The following is a 19223-nucleotide window of genomic DNA, read 5'->3' on the forward strand; positions in this document are numbered from 1 at the left end:
GAAAGAAGAACACTGCATTCCAAGAAAAACACCTGCTACCTACTGTCAAATTTGGTGGAGGTTCCATCATGCTGTGGGGCTGTGTGGCTAATTCAGGGACTGGGATCCTTGTTAAAGTTGAGGGTCGGATGAATTCAACCCAATATCAACAAATTCTTCAGGATAATGTTCAAGCATCAGTCACAACGTTGAAGTTACGCAGGGGTTGGATAGTCCAACAAGACAATGACCCAAAACACAGTTTGAAATCTACAAAGATATTCATGCAGAGGGAGAAGTACAATGTTCTGGAATGGCCGACACAGTCCACTGACTTGAATATCTTCAAAAATCTATGGGATGATTTGAAGCAGGCTGTCCATGCTCGGCAGTCATCAAATTTAATTGAACTGGAGAGATTTTGTATGGAAGAATGGTCAAAAATACCTCCATCCAGAATCCAGACACTCGGAAAAGGCTATAGGAGGCGTCTAGAGGCTGTTATACAGTATTTGCAAAAGGAGGCTAAACTTAGTATTGATGTAATATCTCTGTTGGGGTGCCTAAATTTATGCACCTGTCTAATTTTGCTATGATGCATATTGCATATTTTCTGTTAATCCAATAAACTTAATGTCACTGCTGAAATACTACTGTTTCCATAAGGTATGTAATATATTAAAAGGAAGTTGCTACTTTGAAAGCTCAGCCAATGATAAACAAAAATCCAAAGAATTAAGAGGAGTTCCCAAACTTTTTCACATGACTGTATCTAATTAATTCCTATTCAACTAATATTTTCCAAATGAATTACATCATTTGAAGCCTTGAAATTTATTACATTCAATCATGCCACCAAGCAACTGTTGAATGCATATCCAGTTCTCTATGTAAAGGAATATTTTCTAACATTTATGGGAACTTTTCTTTTATCCAGCTTCCATCCCTGCCCATTTTTTCTTGCTGAAGAACAAATTTTAAAATAAAGGTGTGGACTCAACAATATCTATTTTCTTTATAAATATAATGATAATAATAATAATAATAATAATAATAATAATAATAATAATAATAATAATAATAATGCATTTTATTTATAGGGGCACTTTACATTAGCAGTACATCTCAAAGTGCAACATAAAATGATTAAACAAAGGCAAAGCAAGATAAAAACACAGAATAAAACAACAATAATTATAGTATTCTTATTAATATGCTTTCCTAAATAGAAAAGTCTTTAGCTGTTTTTTAAAACAGCCCACAATCTGCTGTGTTATCACGCTCTCTGGTAGGGCATTCTAGAGCCGTGGAGCAGCAGCTGCAAAAGCTCAGTCACCCATTGTATGAAGTTTGGTCACAGGGGGGCAAAGGCGGTGGGTATTTGTAAAACGGAGGTTTCTTGTAGTCGATTGTAATATAAGGAGTTCTTTAAGATATTGTGGAGCATTTCCATGGATACACTGGTGAGTAAACAAAAAGAGTTTGAATTTGATATGGAGATGGATAAGGAGCCAATGAAGTGACCGAAGGATTGGTGAGATATGTTCATATTTCCGCACCCTCACCAGGATTCTTGCAGCACTATTTTGAATTTGTTGGAGCTTTTGAAGGCTCTTGTTGGGTATCCCGATGAGGAGTGCATTACAATAGTCCAGTCTGGATGAGACAAAGCCATGAACCAGCTTGTCAGCAACCCAGTGGGAGAGGTAGGGATGGAGTTTGGCTGTTTCAGAGATGAAGGAATGCAATTTTACAAAGGTGATGGATATGTATATCAAATGACAGATGGGAGTTTAACTTGACACCCAGCATTTGTAACAGAAGGGTAGAGGGTAATGGTACGGTCAGAAAAGGAAATACAATTTACAGAGGAACGAAGTTGATGGGGGTGCCAATTAAAAGAGCTTCAGTTTTGGTGCTGTTCAGCTTGAGGAAGTTCTTGGACATCCAGGCCTCAGTCTCATCCAAGCAAGAGGAAAAAGTTGATGGAGGTGTAAGAGAAGTCGAATCCAGTCTCACATAGAGCTGCGTATCATCGGCATAGCAATGGAATGAAACTCCATGCTTGCGGATGATGTGACCCAGGGGTAGTATATAGATACAGAGTGGGTATGAGATTTAGCATCCCCCAAGGCCACATACTCAGTCCTGACTGTAAGATAGGACTTGAACAACTCGAAAGCAATGCCAGAAAGTCCAATTGTATAGTGAAGATGATGAAGGAGAATATTATGATCTACTGTATCAAATGTAGCTGTAAGGTCCAGGAGGATAAGGAGTGATGGAGAGCCCTGATCAGCAGCCATCAGGAGGTCATTGGTGACTCTGACCAGGGCTGTCTCTGTGCTGTGAGAAGTTCGGAAACCAGACTGAAATTTTTCAAACAGATTGAATTTTTTGAGGTGATCCTGAAGCTGAACCAAAACAACCTTTTCCATAACCTTAGACAAAAATGGAAGGTTGGAGATCAGATGATAATTTGCTCACTTCAGGATCCAAAGAGAATTTTTTTAAATGAGGTCTAATTTTTGCGGGTTTCAAGGCCAGTGGGACTAAGCCGCTCTGGAGAGAGTGATTAATGATGTCAGCAATAAGAGGGCTTATATCTGATACATTAGCTTTTATCAGAGGAGTAGGAAAAGGGTCCAATGAACATGTTGAAGGTTGCATCCTCTGTATGATGTACTCAACTTCTTTAACTGTGGTACAGAGGAACTGGGAAAGGCAGCCCATTGGCTTTGATGTAGAAACATCCAGCAATGGAGGGCTGGAGGCAGACAATGGGGAGCGGATGCTGTCCACTTTAGAGGTGAAATATTCAATAAAATTATTGCACTGCTCCTCTGTGAAATTATTACAGGCGTAGGTGTGAGGATTGAGTAAATGGTTTATTACGGAAAAAAGTTGTTTGTAATTTCCAGGACTGTTGATTAAATTTGAATAGTATTGAGATCTGGCAGTGGTCAGTGCCCTGGAGTAGTTTTTTTGGTGTTCCCGATAAGCTAATTTGTTGACTGTTGAACTGGTTGCAACAAAATGCTGCTCAAGGGCTCGCCCAGCTATATTCTCTATGTCCCCTTTTTAATATCTGTTGGCTTAGCTTGGATAAATTCCATTCATTTATTCTTTCCATTTACATCTCTCTATTATAATAAAAAAATCTCATGCTCACTGCACATTAGCTATTAGGTGGTGAAGGAGCGAAAGTGAATTTATTCAATAAAGGACAGGGGATTGCGTGTTCAGAATGACTAGGCTATGGTGAGCAATTTAGCCAGGACATCAGAAAACACTGTACTCTTTTTGAAATATGTCCAGGGTTTTTTTATTTGACCACAGACATCCTGGACCTTGGTTTTACATCTTATCTGAAGCATGGTGCAAATTATTTGCATTTTACATCTTACCTGAAGCATGGTGCTAATTATTTGCAGCACAGTGTCCATGACACTGTACTGAGGTTTTGGGATCCACACACAGAAAACAAGGTAAACACTGCCTTTTGGTGTCATCAACACCTTTTACAGCAGCAACCCAGGCTTTTCCTAAATGGTTTCCCATCTAAATGCCAGCAAGGCCGGAACATGCTTGCTTCAAGTGGATTACTTATTCTGGAGTTCAGGTGGTATGGCTGCTTGTAATTGCCTTGATACACTTAGTTTTTAGTAGACGCAGCTAAGCCCACCAGGACCTCTCAAAGCTTTCACAAATGGTGTGCTTTTCTCATTGTGTAATTACACCTAAACCATTTTATTCCTATGCATAAAGCTTTACAGGTAAAAAACTGATTTGTCAAATATCATTTAAAAGATAAATTGTGTCCTGGTCCATGTCTAGTCGTTTGGTTGAAACTAGGTTATTTGCAAGTTAGCCAGGTACTGTATTTCAAAACTCATTTCACCACAGCATGCTAAAATGTGCTTTTGAGGCACATTTTTGTCTATAGCCATCTTTCTATGTAGTGCTTCCTCCAATTGTGCCATTACATTATACATTTATAATGACACACTGACATATGGACAGAACTGGACTTCTTTGAAGTGAATGTTCATTGACCTATTATGTAAACTCATTTGTGTATTGGTTTGCACTTTTTAAAAACTGTTTTGCGCAATGTCTATGTACACTTTATGTTCCGATCAGTCCAAGTACTACATTTTTCATCTAAACAATGGAAGGGCATCAGCACTTGTCTGCTTCCTGCTGGGCTTGAACTCCTCTACAGCTCAAGTGTATTCATTCTCTCAGAATGTATGTTTTTCCTACCGTATACTTTTATTATTATAACATCAAATGTTCTAAATGCATATATTTATAAAAAAAACAATTAAAAAGGAAATATATGGTACCCCTGTTTGCATTATATTTTGCAATAGTTCTTTTATTAACTCAACAAATGCAAATTCCGGTGCAATTAGTAGATTTATAAAACGCATAGGCAGATTATTAGATTTCACTTTTTTCTCTTACCATGCACCGAACGTTACTAGTTAAAAGTGCAATATGCCAACGATGCGCGTTTTCATGACTTTTCATTAAGTCTGGAATTGTGTCTTAACGCTTATACCTTTTCAGAATGCTGCATGATTTTTCTTCATTGGCAACAAAAGTGCAGAAATCCAACTTCCAAAACCTAACACATTAATTTACTGAAAGAGAACATCCATTATAGTTATGAAATATCGTTCTTCTTTTCGGTGTGTCAGTTGTATGCGAACATGGGGTTTTGATCACAGTTCTACTCATTCAACTACCACAGGAAATATTTTGTTTATTTAACAGCTTCCATGAAAACACCCCACAGCTTTTTCTTGCCATCAAGCTCAACTACGTGCGTTTCCCGTCTAAGTTTACGCAAATATAGTCTTGGGGATTATGGGTAGTACCAGTAAGTGAAAAAGGGGGACCTGACTATACACTTTATGAAGTTATTCTAACAAGAATAATAACATTTCACCGTGCCAGGTGTCATATAACGTTTTAACATTTAAAATGCTGCGTTTCGTGTAACAATCACATTTGCTTCAACCTTCTGAGTCAATATAACACGCTCTTTTAACATGTTTAATTTTTATTGGCCTCAACGTCCGGAATCTTACCCGCGTTATGATTGTCAGCACGTTGGCCAATCGTAGCATGAAGCACTTTTCTTCCTGCCCATACTGTCATATGATTGGCCATGTTGGCATCTTCCAGGCTCACCAGCCTCAGAAACACACCTCCTACTCTCCTTTTCCCTTTCCCTTGAAGTGGGTTGGGTTCATTTTGGGCTGGTTTTGGTCAATTGGTCTGGTGTTTGGTGAGTGGACTTGGCAGCACAGATTGGAGTGGTTTTCGCCAGTCGTAGTGGACCTCGTAGAGTTGGTGGATTATTTTGACTGGACCTGTCAGTATTCTTTTGACCCATTTCATCTCTGCGGAACCGGCGTTCTTTTGGTCCAAAAAATACTCGGCAGCCACAACAACGATTCAGTAAACTAGAAAATGCCGGCTGTTTCGAAGGGAGATGGAATGCGAGGTTTGGCGGTGTTTATATCCGACATCAGAAACTGTAAGTAAAGTATTTCGTCTGTATTGCAGGGATTGATGGGTGTATGACACACTTGGGTTCTGAGTTTAGGCCGCCTGAATCAGCGGTCTCGAGTGAAGACTTCTTTCAGCGCGGGTCGCTGCTGTTCCCGCTTTAAGGAGTGGCTTTTTCTCATTTCCTGAAGACCTCCGGCGCTTTATAGAGACTCTCAGTGTTTGTTTCAAGTTAAAATCGAGTATGTTGTGAGATTTAATCTTACAAAGTAACAGGTAGAAATCGTGCTGTTTTGCCTTGTATGCAAGGGTGTGGTGTGTTTTGAATAACAAGATGAAGATGTAAAGTTACTTTTTAGCAGTTAAGCCATAAGGTACATTTCCTTAATGATTCGCCTCCATGGTTGAGGCTTAATTACATCTTGTTCTTTTGAAAAGCATGTCAAGGCAGTGGTGTGGACACATGTTTCTCAAATGTGTGAAACTCGAAGAAGCGGATAATTTCAGTCGTAGAGGCATCAAGATTTTCAGGCAAAATTGTCATTTTAATAATGACTACTCTAAAAGACTAACGGATTAGAAGAACTGACATATCGACTTTAATATGAAGTTTCGACAAAGTTAGCATTCTTCTTTAAGAAAAAATATGTATAGGTATTGAAAGCATTAGTTAGTCCCAAAATGATATTTTTTAAGGAACCTATCTGAAAATATGTATTTCGGTAGTCGTTTCTTGCGTAATGTTCTACGTGTCCCGTGATTTCAGTGTTGGCATTGTACCGTTTATTATAGGACATTTGTTTTGCATTGTTTCATTGATAGGAGTGTGCCCAGTACCTGGATTAAAGTCCAGTTACACACTAAAATAGAACAGAGTTTTGACAATAGCCTTACAGCGCTGTAGCAAATTCAATTGGGGAATTATGTTTGTGCACATCAGTAACTTAACTTGGGTGAACTGTAGTATGAGGCTGACATCTATTAGCCATCATTGCAGATTATTTTTTTTCTCTGTTTCTGACCATTGACAGTGGAGTGCTGCCCATTTGTTTTCGAAAATGGAAAGAACAATGTACTCCTACACTGTGTACTGCTCTTATTGCGAGCCTTGCCATAAGAATCTTTTGATTTTTTCTTTTTTGCTAGAAACATGCATGAAGTAAAACTCGAGATGGTTATCATCCTGTAGCTTCTGTGACTACCCAGTATCTGATATGCATCCTAGTCATCACTTTTCTTTTAATTCTGCACTGTTTGTGAAAGATTTAATTATGTAGGTTTACTCACTGTCCCCCATCCTTTAATCACCCTGATAAATACACGATTTTCATTGGATGTGGCATTTGCACCTTTTATTGATTTACATTGAATTGTGCCTGTCCTGAAGAAGAGCAGCTGGCCATGCAAACTTGTTTAAGGCCAATAATTGAGAGTAAAATTATAAATCATTGATACAGAATTATATATATAAAATGTGTTCTCTTGAAGTTACTAATTAATGTTTAGGGCAAACAGTCACTACCCAGATTACATTATTCTGTGTTTAATTTAGATTTGTTCTGGCTTGCCACAAGAAAGAAACTGAACCAGGCTGTTTTGTGATTGATTGAATGGATGGATGAAATTTTCAGTATTCAGTTGGGTTTAGTTTTTGCTTTCTTTTTTTTTTTTCTTTCCCACCCCAAACCTAGCCACCCCCCCCCCCCCCCCCACTGCCCCCCCCCCCCCCCGAAGAAACCTGTATTGTTCTGTTTACTTAGGCTTTCAGAACCAGTAACTATAGTAACATTTATTACCCTTATCATTTGTAACAGTTAATTTGTCCAACAGTGTAGTTTCATATTTTTATCTTATGGTTTGGCAGTTTAGTAATCTTCATCTGGATGCTCAATTGTGTGGAATTAACTCTAAACAAAACAAATGGGACATGTTGAAAATCCACTAATTGCTCATTTCCTTTTGTAAAACTTGCACAACTGTGCAGAATAATGGAGAATTGTAGAGTGTTATTTTGTCTACTCTTAGAAGATTATCAAGCAGTATGAGGAATTTTCTGGTAATACTATGATTTAAGGAGAACTGTGGAGGTCTGCCAGCATTTGTGAATAATGGAGGTACTATGTTTTACATTCTGATGTTTTTTTCTTTTGAATCTGTAGTACAAATGAAGCAGCAGATTTGTCTGAATTGAAAGAAGCACTTATTTATTAAATTCATAATTTTAAATACTGTCAAGGATTAAATTTGCAAAAGACTGTTCAGGCCACTAAGTAAAGCTGTGGTTCTTGTTGTGTGGTGACTTTGTGTGGATGTGGGTTTCTCAGTTTTTACTGTCCTAGTTGTATTATTTATTTCAATAATCATACCTCAGTTTGAGCTGTTGTGCTGATACAATATAAGAGAAGGGCATATATTCCTCCATATTAATATTTTTTAGCAATGCAAATGTATGTTATTTTTATCACAGGGTTATAACATCATTTGCAAAATACTGGCAAATGAAGGGCATTTTAGGCCCATTCTCACATGAAACAGTTGTAAAGTACTTCAAGTTAGGCATATGTGAATAAGACCAATAATTATACTTATGTTCTTCGATTCGTTTTAGCCAAACTAGTAGGTTGTGTGTGCTTTAACGATCTCAGTAATCACCTTTTGTAGTTGTAAAGCAAATATTTTGTAATTTTGCCCAAGCTGGAAAAGATAAGGATGAAAAACCAGCAAATGAGGTACAAGAACACAAGTTAAAAATGACACCGCTCCAACGTAACATACTTTAGTCAGCAGTCTTTTAGTAGCATATTAATAGGCAGGGCAAGTTTTATGTTTTTGTTAGTGAAATAACAGTTAGGGGCCCACTTGACTCGGTGTGTTTTTATGTCTTGTTTAAAAGAAAACCTGAGACTAAAGACTAGAAGCATTAGTTTCCAGGCAAGCAGTGGTATACTCACTTGTTTGTTTCAACCTGGTTTTCAGAAATTTGTTTTTATATATTTATCAAATTTCAGTTAACAGAAATCCTTAGTGAATTTAGTAGAACTGTGAATAAAATTCTAAATGCATGATCATCATTTCACACAGTCTGCAGCAATACTGTAATCATAGACATCTGTTAGTAATTTGGTATTTAGACCCAACCCTCTTTTCAAGTCTGTGCTGAACTCTTCAGTAAGTGCCTTTTCATACAATATTGCTAACTTTAACTCTGAAATGCTAATGCAATTATTCAGTTTTTCTTCCCCTATCAAGTTTAAATTTACAGTAATGTAGTACTGTTCACATATTTATCTAGGCATAAATGCATCTTGCCCCCAACATAAGCTGTTTGCTTGTTTACAGTAAATCAATTGATAAATAAGCATGTAATTATCAAGTATAAATTTGTTGTTTTGCTTTTTTATGTACAGTGTTAGGAAAACATTATGTAATTTTGTATATTCAGGCAAAGTAGTTGGACTGTGTTAGTTTTGTTATAGTAAAAAGTTTCTAGGTATGTCAATGGTAATAAATATCCATTTTATTATTTGAGTTTTTAGCAGTATTACAAAAAGTAACAAAATAACCACCGAATGACCGCTGTTCAGGTACAGGTTGACATTCAGGTCTGGAGATTTTCGAAAATGCCCGATTTTTGGATGGTTATATATGCTGTATATATTTCACAGAAAATAACTACCTTTAAAGTCCTTTAAAGAAAGAAAATTAAACACTAAATGAAAAACAAATGAAATTTTAATGTTCACCAACTAAATAAAACAGTTCTACAGAATTTTAGTTAGCCCTAACCCCAGAAACAGAACATTTTTGAAACCAATCCAATGTAATATCAGTGGTAACCCACCCCTTCTTGTTTGCACGGTAATGGTCCTTGAATGTAAACTTTTACCGATAACAAGCAACTTACATCAATGGGTACCTGCAGCATTAGAGCAGGACATTACCGTGATGCGATCTTTTGAAGCTTTAAACCCCGATGGTGATTCTGTATCGTCAGTTGTTAAGAGTTCTTTTTGGAGTACGTTTCCAAAACAAGGCAGTTTTGTCTTGCAGTATTGTACACTTGTTCGGGACTTAAATGTTCATCACTAACTAACTTTGCAAATTCATGCACTAGCCACATCTTTGTCTGCTGAATGTTTTTCCCCGTCTACTGAATGTTTCCCCACACCAGACAAAACTGTAAGCCATGTTGCGACTTGAAATGATGCAGCCAACCTTTGGAATATTCACACTTGTGTTGCAATCCCAGCTCTTCATAAACCACTTTGGCTTGTTCCTTTAATAAATCACCAGAAATTTCCACACCTTTACTTACACGAAGATTAAACCAGGTTATGAGAACTGTCAGTCTAGTTCCGAACTTTTTCCCTCCGTCACTGACTTCCTTACAAACATTTGCTTTCTTGATCCACTGTCAGAAAAGAACTTTAACAGTTTTTCTTTGTTTAATATCATACACTGTTGAAGAGCCAATGTCGTATGTTTCACAAATGGTTTGCACAGACACGCCCCTATCAAGTTTTTTTAGCACTTCCACTTTCTCTGCGATCGACAACGCACGATGTTTACATTTTATGCCACCTGTTTTCTTTGCTGAATCCATAATGGAGTTATACAGCAGCAAATAAATGATAAAATGAGAAGGAATAAGCAAAAATGCCTGTTAGCAGATGCAAGCAAGACCCAACAACTGATTATCGACTACAGGGCCATCAAAACATAAATGGCACCTCCAGAAAACAGTGGTGCGCCAACACGGTAAATTGCGCTCTGAAATCCATGCCGGAAATCTGAAGGAACCATATCGATGGCCGGATTTTTGAATGTCAACCTGTAGTAAGTGCTTTTCTGAAGCTAAGTTCTCATAAAGGTGCATGGTGATCCATTAATTCAATTGCTTATGTAAAATGTATTTAAATGTATTTACGTGAAGTTAAAAGTTATAGGAAATGCTAATATGAATTGCTTTTTTTAAGCAGTATATTGATGGAGATGCATTTAAGATACTAAATGTTATTTTGAAAAAAAAAATTCCGTTTGGACTCAAAAAGCAGTTTTTCTGTCTTTAGCAGCAATAACGGCCACCAGTTAATTCCTTATTAATTCTTTCTGTGCAATGTGGAAGTATTGCTTCAAGTTATCAAATCATGTATATTTCTGATCCTGGCCCAAACAACTTAGTAGAAGTTAGGGCTGGTGCTTTGTGTGTGTGTGTGTGTGTGTGTGTGTGTGTGTGTGTGTGTGTGTGAGTGAGTGAGTGATAACAAGTTGTTCTGGTCCTGATACAGTCATATATCCTCATACAATGTCACTGCCAAATCCATGCTTGACCATTTGTATGTCATTCTTCAGGCTCCAGTAATTATCACTACAATCCACCAAAGAATCTGACTAAATACAAATATATGGATTAATGTAGAAAGCTGACAAATCATATTGTGCTTCCTAGCTGCTGAGTGTTGTGCAAACTGAAGGAAGTATATTTTATTTTTCCTAGTAAAGTAACTGGATTGAAAATTGTATGGGGGGGAAAAAAATAATTGCCTTTTGCGTCTGACACTTTGGACTGTAACTGGGTGTATATGTCCATTGCAGATTATATTTTACACATTGAAGTAGGTGCATTTTCAGTTAACTTCACATTTATGCATGAATGCTTGCCATTGATGGTCAGTGCAACCTTTCTGCATCCTCTTGGCTTTTGAATTGGAAGAAGAGAAGCAACCACCACACCCCCACTTTATTTAAAATCCTTAAATGATCCACTGAAGAATTTTCGTGTTTTCTTATATTGTGCACAGGTATTTTAATTTATAGTTATTTGAAATGCTCATCCAGATTGCTCACGCTTTCCCACGGTTCTAAATCCTATACATCAGTGCCATATTCTAGGGTCTACCTTGGTAATTTTTCCAGGCCTGTTTACACTTGTGATGTGAACACTTCTTTGCTTATTAAACTGTGCTTCTCATACTGGAAGTGAAGGAGATACTGATAAGATTACACACATGCAAAATTCTGCTGAACAGTGAAGATGCCAATGCAATTCATTGTTTCTCTTTATCAAAGAGATGTTGAGGTGAGACTTATTTTGTATTGTGTTGTAACGAAAGTGCGGGTTCATGTTGGTTAGTGGTGATAGCCATTGTGTAAGGCAACAGAACTTTATTAAGCTTAGTTTTATGGAATATCTTTAACTTAATCAGGCATGTCCATGTTACCTTTCACAGCCTCTCTGAACTTTAACTAAAGTAAACTGAGCTGCACACTTATGTCCACATTTTATTTTTGAATAAACATAATGTACAGAGCCATACATTTTGGATATGTTCTCACTGCAACTGAAATTGACACCATTTCGATGTTGTTCATTTTTTTTTACTGTTGAAATTCGTTTTTCAAGAGATCCAAATATGATGAGTATTTACAAATATTAGGCTTGCACATGTGGGACACATTCAATATTAAAACAAATTTGTTTGACAGATGCAACCAAATAGACCACAATGAACACCAGCATGCTGGCTGCTACACTGTTTAGCATTGTGTTCAGTGCAAGATGCCTGCCAATGTGTCAGCTCATGATGGTAAGGAAAAAAAAGTAGAAAATAAAAAAATCATAGCTTAGTGTTTCCCAACCTCCGTCCTGTGCCCTCCCCCCCCATGTGGCTGCAGGTTTTTGTTCCAAGCAGCTTCTGTTTTCAATTGGAATCCTGGGCTAATTAAGTGATGAGTTATTTCCCAAATTCAGTGTTTTGGGAACAATATAGAGATTAGAAAACTAAGTTTGATTAAAAAAAAAAATATATATATTGTGGAAGGCAGACAGGCAGACATCGTAATAAGCACCACCACATGTTTATTATAACTAATATTTACAAATAAAGTGCCACACACAACCTCCAAAACTCCCCCCAAGTCCAGGCCTTTTCAATGATGCCTTCTTCAGGTCCGCCTCCACTCCTCTCCTCCAAGACTTCGGCTCTCGTCCTCCCGACTCCAGCCACTGAACGGAGGAAGGCGGCCCCTTTTATAATCACCTGGATATGCTCCAGGTGTCTAACGATAACCTTCCGTCGGCACTCCCCAGTGTGGCGGAAGTACCGGCTGTACACCTGGAAGCACTCTGGGTGTCCCTGGTCCTCTTCTCCCCAGCACTTCTGGGTGTGGCGGAAGTGCTGAGGGCCAGGGCTCTATAGGCATTGGGTCGACCCCTGGCGGTGATCACGGCCCCTATAGTGTTGAGTTTCCAAGCTCAGTTCCCATGGTCCCCAAAGCCACCAGGGCAGTTGCCTCGTCGTGGTCTGGAGGAGGAGGCGTAAGCCCTCCTCCAGTCGTCCTGGGCGTCCCGGCTGGGTACCACCCCCAGCCACTCGCCACAAAATATATATATATATATATATATATATCTATAATAATAAAAGGCAAAGCCCTCACTGACTGATTCACTCACTCACTGACTGACTGACTCACTCATCACTAATTGTCCAACTTCCCGTGTAGGTGGAAGGCTGAAATTTGGCAGGCTCATTCCTTACAGCTTACTTACAAAAGTTAGGCAGGTTTCATTTCAAAATTATACGCGTAATGGTCATAACTGGAACCTCTTTTTTGTCCATATACTGTAATGGAAGGCAGCAAGATGGCCGTAGGAGACTGAGTTGCGTGTCGCGTCATCACGCCTCCCACGTAATCACGTGAACTGACTGTGAACTCAGTACGTAGAAAAGAAGGAGGAGCCCCAAAGAGCGCTGAAGAAAACACTCATTACACAATTGACAAGGCAGCGAAACAATAAGAAGCGAGTGAGTGACGCATACAAGCATCTTCATAAGACACGAGGTATAAAAAAGCACGGTGTAAACCGTAAGTCTAAATTAACTTTATAGCTCCCGCTGCCGTTTGCAATACCATATTCGCGAGATACAAGTTTAATGAGAAGACACGAGGTATAAAAAAGCACGGTATAAACCTAACCTTAAATTAACTTTATAGAAATGCTCCCGCTGCCGTTTGCAATGCCATATTCGCAAGATACAAGTTTAATGAGAAGACACGAGGTATAAACGAGAGTTTGCATCACTTTGTAACAGAGTTAAAATTGCTGTAGCGAGAAACTTTTAACTGCCGGGTCTTAGCTAACATTAAATAAACCCGTGGACATCGCAACATCACACAAGAGAGCGGCTCACGTGAAGTGGCTGAACGCAGCAGGAGTGATCACTTCCATGAATCAAACCAGTTCAAAAAACACATTACACAATTGATAAAGTAGGAAAAGAATATGAAACAAAGCACGGTATAAACCGTAACTTCAAATTAAGTTTATAGAAACGCTGCCGTTTGCAATACCATATTCGCCCCTGCGAAGCGCGGTGATTTTGCTATATATATTAAACTATTTCAACCATTGTATGATCTGCTTCTCGCAACTGAAAGAGGGCACCGTGGCAGAAGTTAGCCGACTTGCTCACCAACCACAAGCGTTACCTGGTAGGTAACCACCCATACAATCAGATTGTGAATCAGACTACGAATGCCTGCAATGTAATTACCCCGATCTACATGCTGTCAAATGAACGAACCACACGCCGTAGCACAACGTTAGGGGCTTCGCCTCTACGTCCGAGGATCGATTCCAGTAAGGGAGTGCAGTGACTGTGTACTCCTAATGAGCCCACAATTACGGCGAAACACGTGTCGCATACTATGCATCTTCAAAGCACGGTGTAAACAGTAAGTTTAAATTGAGTTTATAGAAACGCTCCCGCTGCCGTTTACAATACCATATTAGATGACTTTGTAACAGAGTTAAAATTGCTGGAGCGATAAATTTTTAACTGCCGGGTCATGTCGCGTGTTCTTGGGTAGGTACACCAAAAAATGTATACATTTATGCATGTAATGGGCAAACAAAAAATGTACTATACCCGAAAGCACTACAGTAATACTCAATGTATCTTTACTTCTTAAATGTTAATGTTTTACTGTTTAATAATTTATACGCTTCTTATATGTTATTCAGATTCTTTTATCAAAATACCAGTAACAGCACACTGCACGATAACGTGGAGTGAATATACTTGACATGACCATTCATAGTATTTATCCTCTTTCTCTGTACGTTTACCATTCGTTTGCTCAGAGGTTGATGAGCTTGCTGCTTAATGAGCAGCTCTTCACCCTAGCGTCCCGCTGCTTCTCTTCTTTCGTCGGCATCTTTTCCCGTTAAAACTGATTTTTTTTAAAACTTAGTATGTTTTCTTTAATTTTTCAGTTAAGCTGGCACTTAAGTCTTCAATCTGCCTCAAGAATGATTAGCGGAGGTGGTAGACAATGAAAACGTCAGCCGTACGCATCCGCCACGCACGCACTGGTGCGCGCAGCTGTGAGTTGACTCTACAATAAAATAAAATAAAGATAAAAAGAGCAATAACTTGCAGCACCGCTATTCAATTACACTTGCCTAACGCCTCTCCTAAGGGGAAATACTGTGGGATCTGGGCATCCGTCAAAGCAGCAATCACAAGCCCGATTAGAAAGCGGGAAGCTGTGATTTGTCCTCTCCCTCCCATGTAACAATCGCAGCCCGTGTTGCAACGCACTATGTATGTATATGTATATATGTGTATGTGTGTGTATATGTGTATATATATATATATATATATATATATATATATATATATTTGTTCATATGTGTGGGAAAGCGAATAGTAGACGTGACGTAGTATATGTGTACCAAATTTCAAGTCAATAGGTGAAACGGTTTGCGAGCTACAGGTGATTTAAAATCCTGGACAGACAAACGAATAGCCACGGTAGCGTATTATAGAAGAACATTTTACTGTTTAATAATTTATATTTATATGCAATGTGCTTCTTATATATTACTTCATATTCTCATATGATAATGATGTTAATGTTGTTTATATTGATTTCTATGTTATTGTAAGTGCCCTTTATTTGTGGAAAAATAAATTTGGCAATTAAACTTATTTTATACATACATTTTATTTTTTTCTCTTGCACTCAGTGAGCGAATCCACTGGGTAATCAGCTATATATATATATATATATATATATATATATATATATATATAGATATAGATATAGATATAGATATAGATATAGATAGATAGATAGATATAGATATGTATAGATAGATAGATATGTATGTATGTATGTGTGTGTATATATATATATATATATATATATATATATATATATATATATATATATATATATATATAGATAGATAGATAGATAGATAGATAGATAGATAGATAGATAGATAGATAGATAGATAGATAGATAGATAGATAGATAGATATATGTGTATGTATGTAGATAGATATATGTGTATGTATGTAGATAGATATATGTGTATGTATGTAGATAGATATATGTGTATGTATGTAGATAGATATGTATGTATATGTATATATGTGTATATATATGTAGATATACAAATATGTATATATGTGTATATATATGTAGATATACAAATATGTATATATGTGTCTGTATGTGTATATATATGTTGATATATGTATATATATATATGTGGATGTGTATATGTATATATATACTAGCAAAATACCCACGCTTCGCAGCGGAGAAGTAGTGTGTTAAAGAGGTTATGAAAAAGTAAAGGAAACATTTTAAAAATAACGTAACATGATTGTGAATGTAATTGTGTTGTCATTGTTATGAGTGTTGCTGTCATATATATATACATATACACATATACACACACATATACACACATATACAGATATATTATATATACATATACACATATATTTTTTATATATATTTTTTTTATATATATATATATAATATATATATATATATATATACACACATACATACATACATATACACACATAGATGCACTTACAATAACATAGAAATCAATATAAACAACATTAACATCATTATCATATGAGAATATGAAGTAATATATAAGAAGCACATTTCATATAAATATAAATTTTTAAACAGTAAAATCTTCTTCAATAATTTGCTACCGTGGCTTTTCGTTGGTCTGTCCAGGATTTTAAATCACATGTAGCTTGCAAACCGTTTCACGTATTGACTTGAAATGTGGTACACATATAATACGTCACGTCTGCTATCCGCTTTATGGGTGATGAATGTATTACTCTTTTTATGTTTATTTTATTTTAGAATCAACTCCTATCTGCGCACACCAGGGCGGCCGTGGGCGGATGCGTATGGTGTATTCACTCCATGTTATCGTGCATTGCGCTGTCACTGGTATTTTCATAAAAGAATTTGAACAATATATAAGAAGCGTATAAATTATTAAACAGTAAAACATTAACATTTAAGAAGTAAAGTTACATTGAGTACTACTGCAGTGCCTTCGGGTATACCTCATTTTTTCTTTGCCCATTACATGCTTAAATGTATACATTTTTTGGTGTACCTACCCGAGAACACGCGACATATAACCGACCGTGGGAGAAGCCTGGATTTTAAACACGCGTTGAGTTCATCTGCTGGTCTCCCTCGTGGAATAACTGGTAATGTTTGAGTAAAATCTACAGCGAGTAAAACGACATTACCTCCTTTTTTTTTTTTTTTTACGATCTCTGAGATCTTGCTTTTTTCGGTTCAAGGCTTCATAAGCTGTTTTATGTTCAATGTTGTACTTAATAAGTACTAATTATCCCAAACCATCATCTTTGAATGTTGCAAGACTTTCGCCTTGTATGTAGATCGGGGTAATTACATTCATTGCATTCCTAGTCTGAATCACAATGTGATTGTATGGGTGGTTACCTGGCACTGTAGGGTTGCCACCCGTCCTTTAAAATACGGAATCGTGCCGCGTTTGAGAATGAAATTGCGCGTCCCGTTTTGAATCAATACTGGACGGGATTTATCCCGTATTTTTTTGATCATTTTTTTTTTTAAAGCAGCGTCTTATGCAAATCATCCCACACGCATTTTATGAAGATGCCTCCTTTCCTACTTTTGATTGGGTAATACTTGATGTCATCGTTAGTTTGATTGGTGTTTTTAACTGTCCAGTGAGGAGGGCGTGTCTTTTAAGTACAGTCTGCAAAGTGTTGGCACTGAGATGTGGCGTCAGCGCCATACTTGAAGCCCCTAACGTTGCGGTCAGCAAGTCGGCTAACATCCGCCATGTGCCGTCTTTCAGTTGCGAGAAGCAGATCATAGAATGGTTGAAACTGTTGCTCCTTTTTTTTTTTGTACGATCTCTGAGATGTTGCTTTTTTCGGTTCAAGGCTTCATAAGCTCTTTTATGTTGTATGGTGTACTTATCCCAAACCATCATCTTTGAATGTTGCAAGACTTTCGCGTTGTATGTAGATCGGGGTAATTACATTCATTGCATTCCTAGTCTGAATCACAATCTGATTGTATGGGTGGTTACCTGGCACTGTAGGGTTGCCACCCGTCCTTTAAAATACGGAATCGTGCCGCATTTGAGAATGAAATTGCGTGTCCCGTTTTGAATCAATACTGGACGGGATTTGTTCCGTATTTTTTTTATCATTTTTTTTAAAGCAGCGTCTCATGCAAATCATCCCACACGCATTTTATGAAGATGCCTCCTTTCCTACTTTTGATTGGGTAATACTTGATGTCATCGTTAGTTTGATTGGTCTTTTTAACTGTCCAGTGAGGAGGGCGTGTCTTTTAAGTAGAGTGTGGAAAGTGTTGGCACTGAGATGTGGCGTCAGCGCCAGAGTTGAAGCCCCTAATGTTGCGGTCAGCAAGTCGGCTAACATCCGCCATGTGCCGTCTTTCAGTTGCGAGAAGCAGATCATAGAATGGTTGAAACTGTTGCCCCTAACGTTGCGCCACGGCGTGTGGTTCGTTTATACCTCGTGTCTTCTCATTAAACTTTTATCTCGCGAATATGTTATTGCAATCCGCAGGGGGAGCGTTTCTTTAAACTTAATTTAAACTTACGTTTTACACCGTGCTTTGTTTCCGTTATGAACATGCTTGAATGCTTCACTCACTCCCTTCTCAATTGTTTAATTAATTTTTTGCTCTTCGCTGTTTGCGGCTCTTACGTCATTTCCCCCTACTTCGTTGTTTTATCTCGCGAATATGTTATTGCAATCCTTAACGGGAGCGTTTCATTAAACTGATTGAAAATAGTTTAGCATTTACCTTTTTAGTAAAAGGCGAGCTTTTAAGCCTGAGAAATCACCCCGTAAATGCACACGTTTAATTGCACATGTGTTAATATGTATGGTTACACAGTATTAAAAGACAGTGAACAACGTCAGTTACCTTTGTTCCCGCGTTTGATAAAAGGCGAGCTTTTAAGCCTGAGAAATCACCCCGTAAATGCACACGTTTAATTGCACATGTGTTAATATGTATGCTTACACAGTATTAAAAGACAGTCAAAAATTAACGTCATTTACCTTCGTTCCCGCGTGTGACTCGTGCTGTAAATCTCTTCCTTGTTTTTAGTTCACGTCATTACGTAGGAGGCGTGATGACGCGATACGTGACTCCGCCTCCTCCATTACAGTGTATGGACAAAAAATATGTTCCAGTTATGACCATTACGCGTATAATTTCGAAATGAAACCTGCCTAACTTTTGTAAGTAAGCTGTAAGGAATGAGCCTGCCAAATTTCAGCCTTCCACCTACACGGGAAGTTGGAGAATTAGTGATGAGTGAGTCAGTCAGTCAGTGAGTGAGT

The 19223-nt window shown here is 37.7% G+C and overlaps 1 protein-coding gene across 3 annotated transcripts in view; it reads left to right on the forward strand.

The window, feature by feature from the left end:
• Positions 1-5178: 5178 nt before the first annotated feature.
• The window catches only part of LOC114646156 (AP-2 complex subunit alpha-2), a 231694-nt gene continuing 217649 nt past the window's right edge, over positions 5179-19223 (forward strand). Inside the window, exon 1 of one of the 3 annotated variants that reach the window (XM_051922803.1) lies at positions 5179-5530. In XM_051922803.1, coding sequence (XP_051778763.1) covers positions 5464-5530 — 67 coding nt within the window. In that variant the 5' untranslated portion in view covers positions 5179-5463. The remainder of the gene's footprint in view (positions 5531-19223) is intronic. The other 2 variants (XM_051922801.1, XM_051922802.1) reach the window with 2 other exon arrangements.

The sequence above is a fragment of the Erpetoichthys calabaricus genome, chromosome 2 (assembly GCF_900747795.2).
Source record: "Erpetoichthys calabaricus chromosome 2, fErpCal1.3, whole genome shotgun sequence".
NCBI classification, from domain to species: domain Eukaryota; kingdom Metazoa; phylum Chordata; class Cladistia; order Polypteriformes; family Polypteridae; genus Erpetoichthys; species Erpetoichthys calabaricus.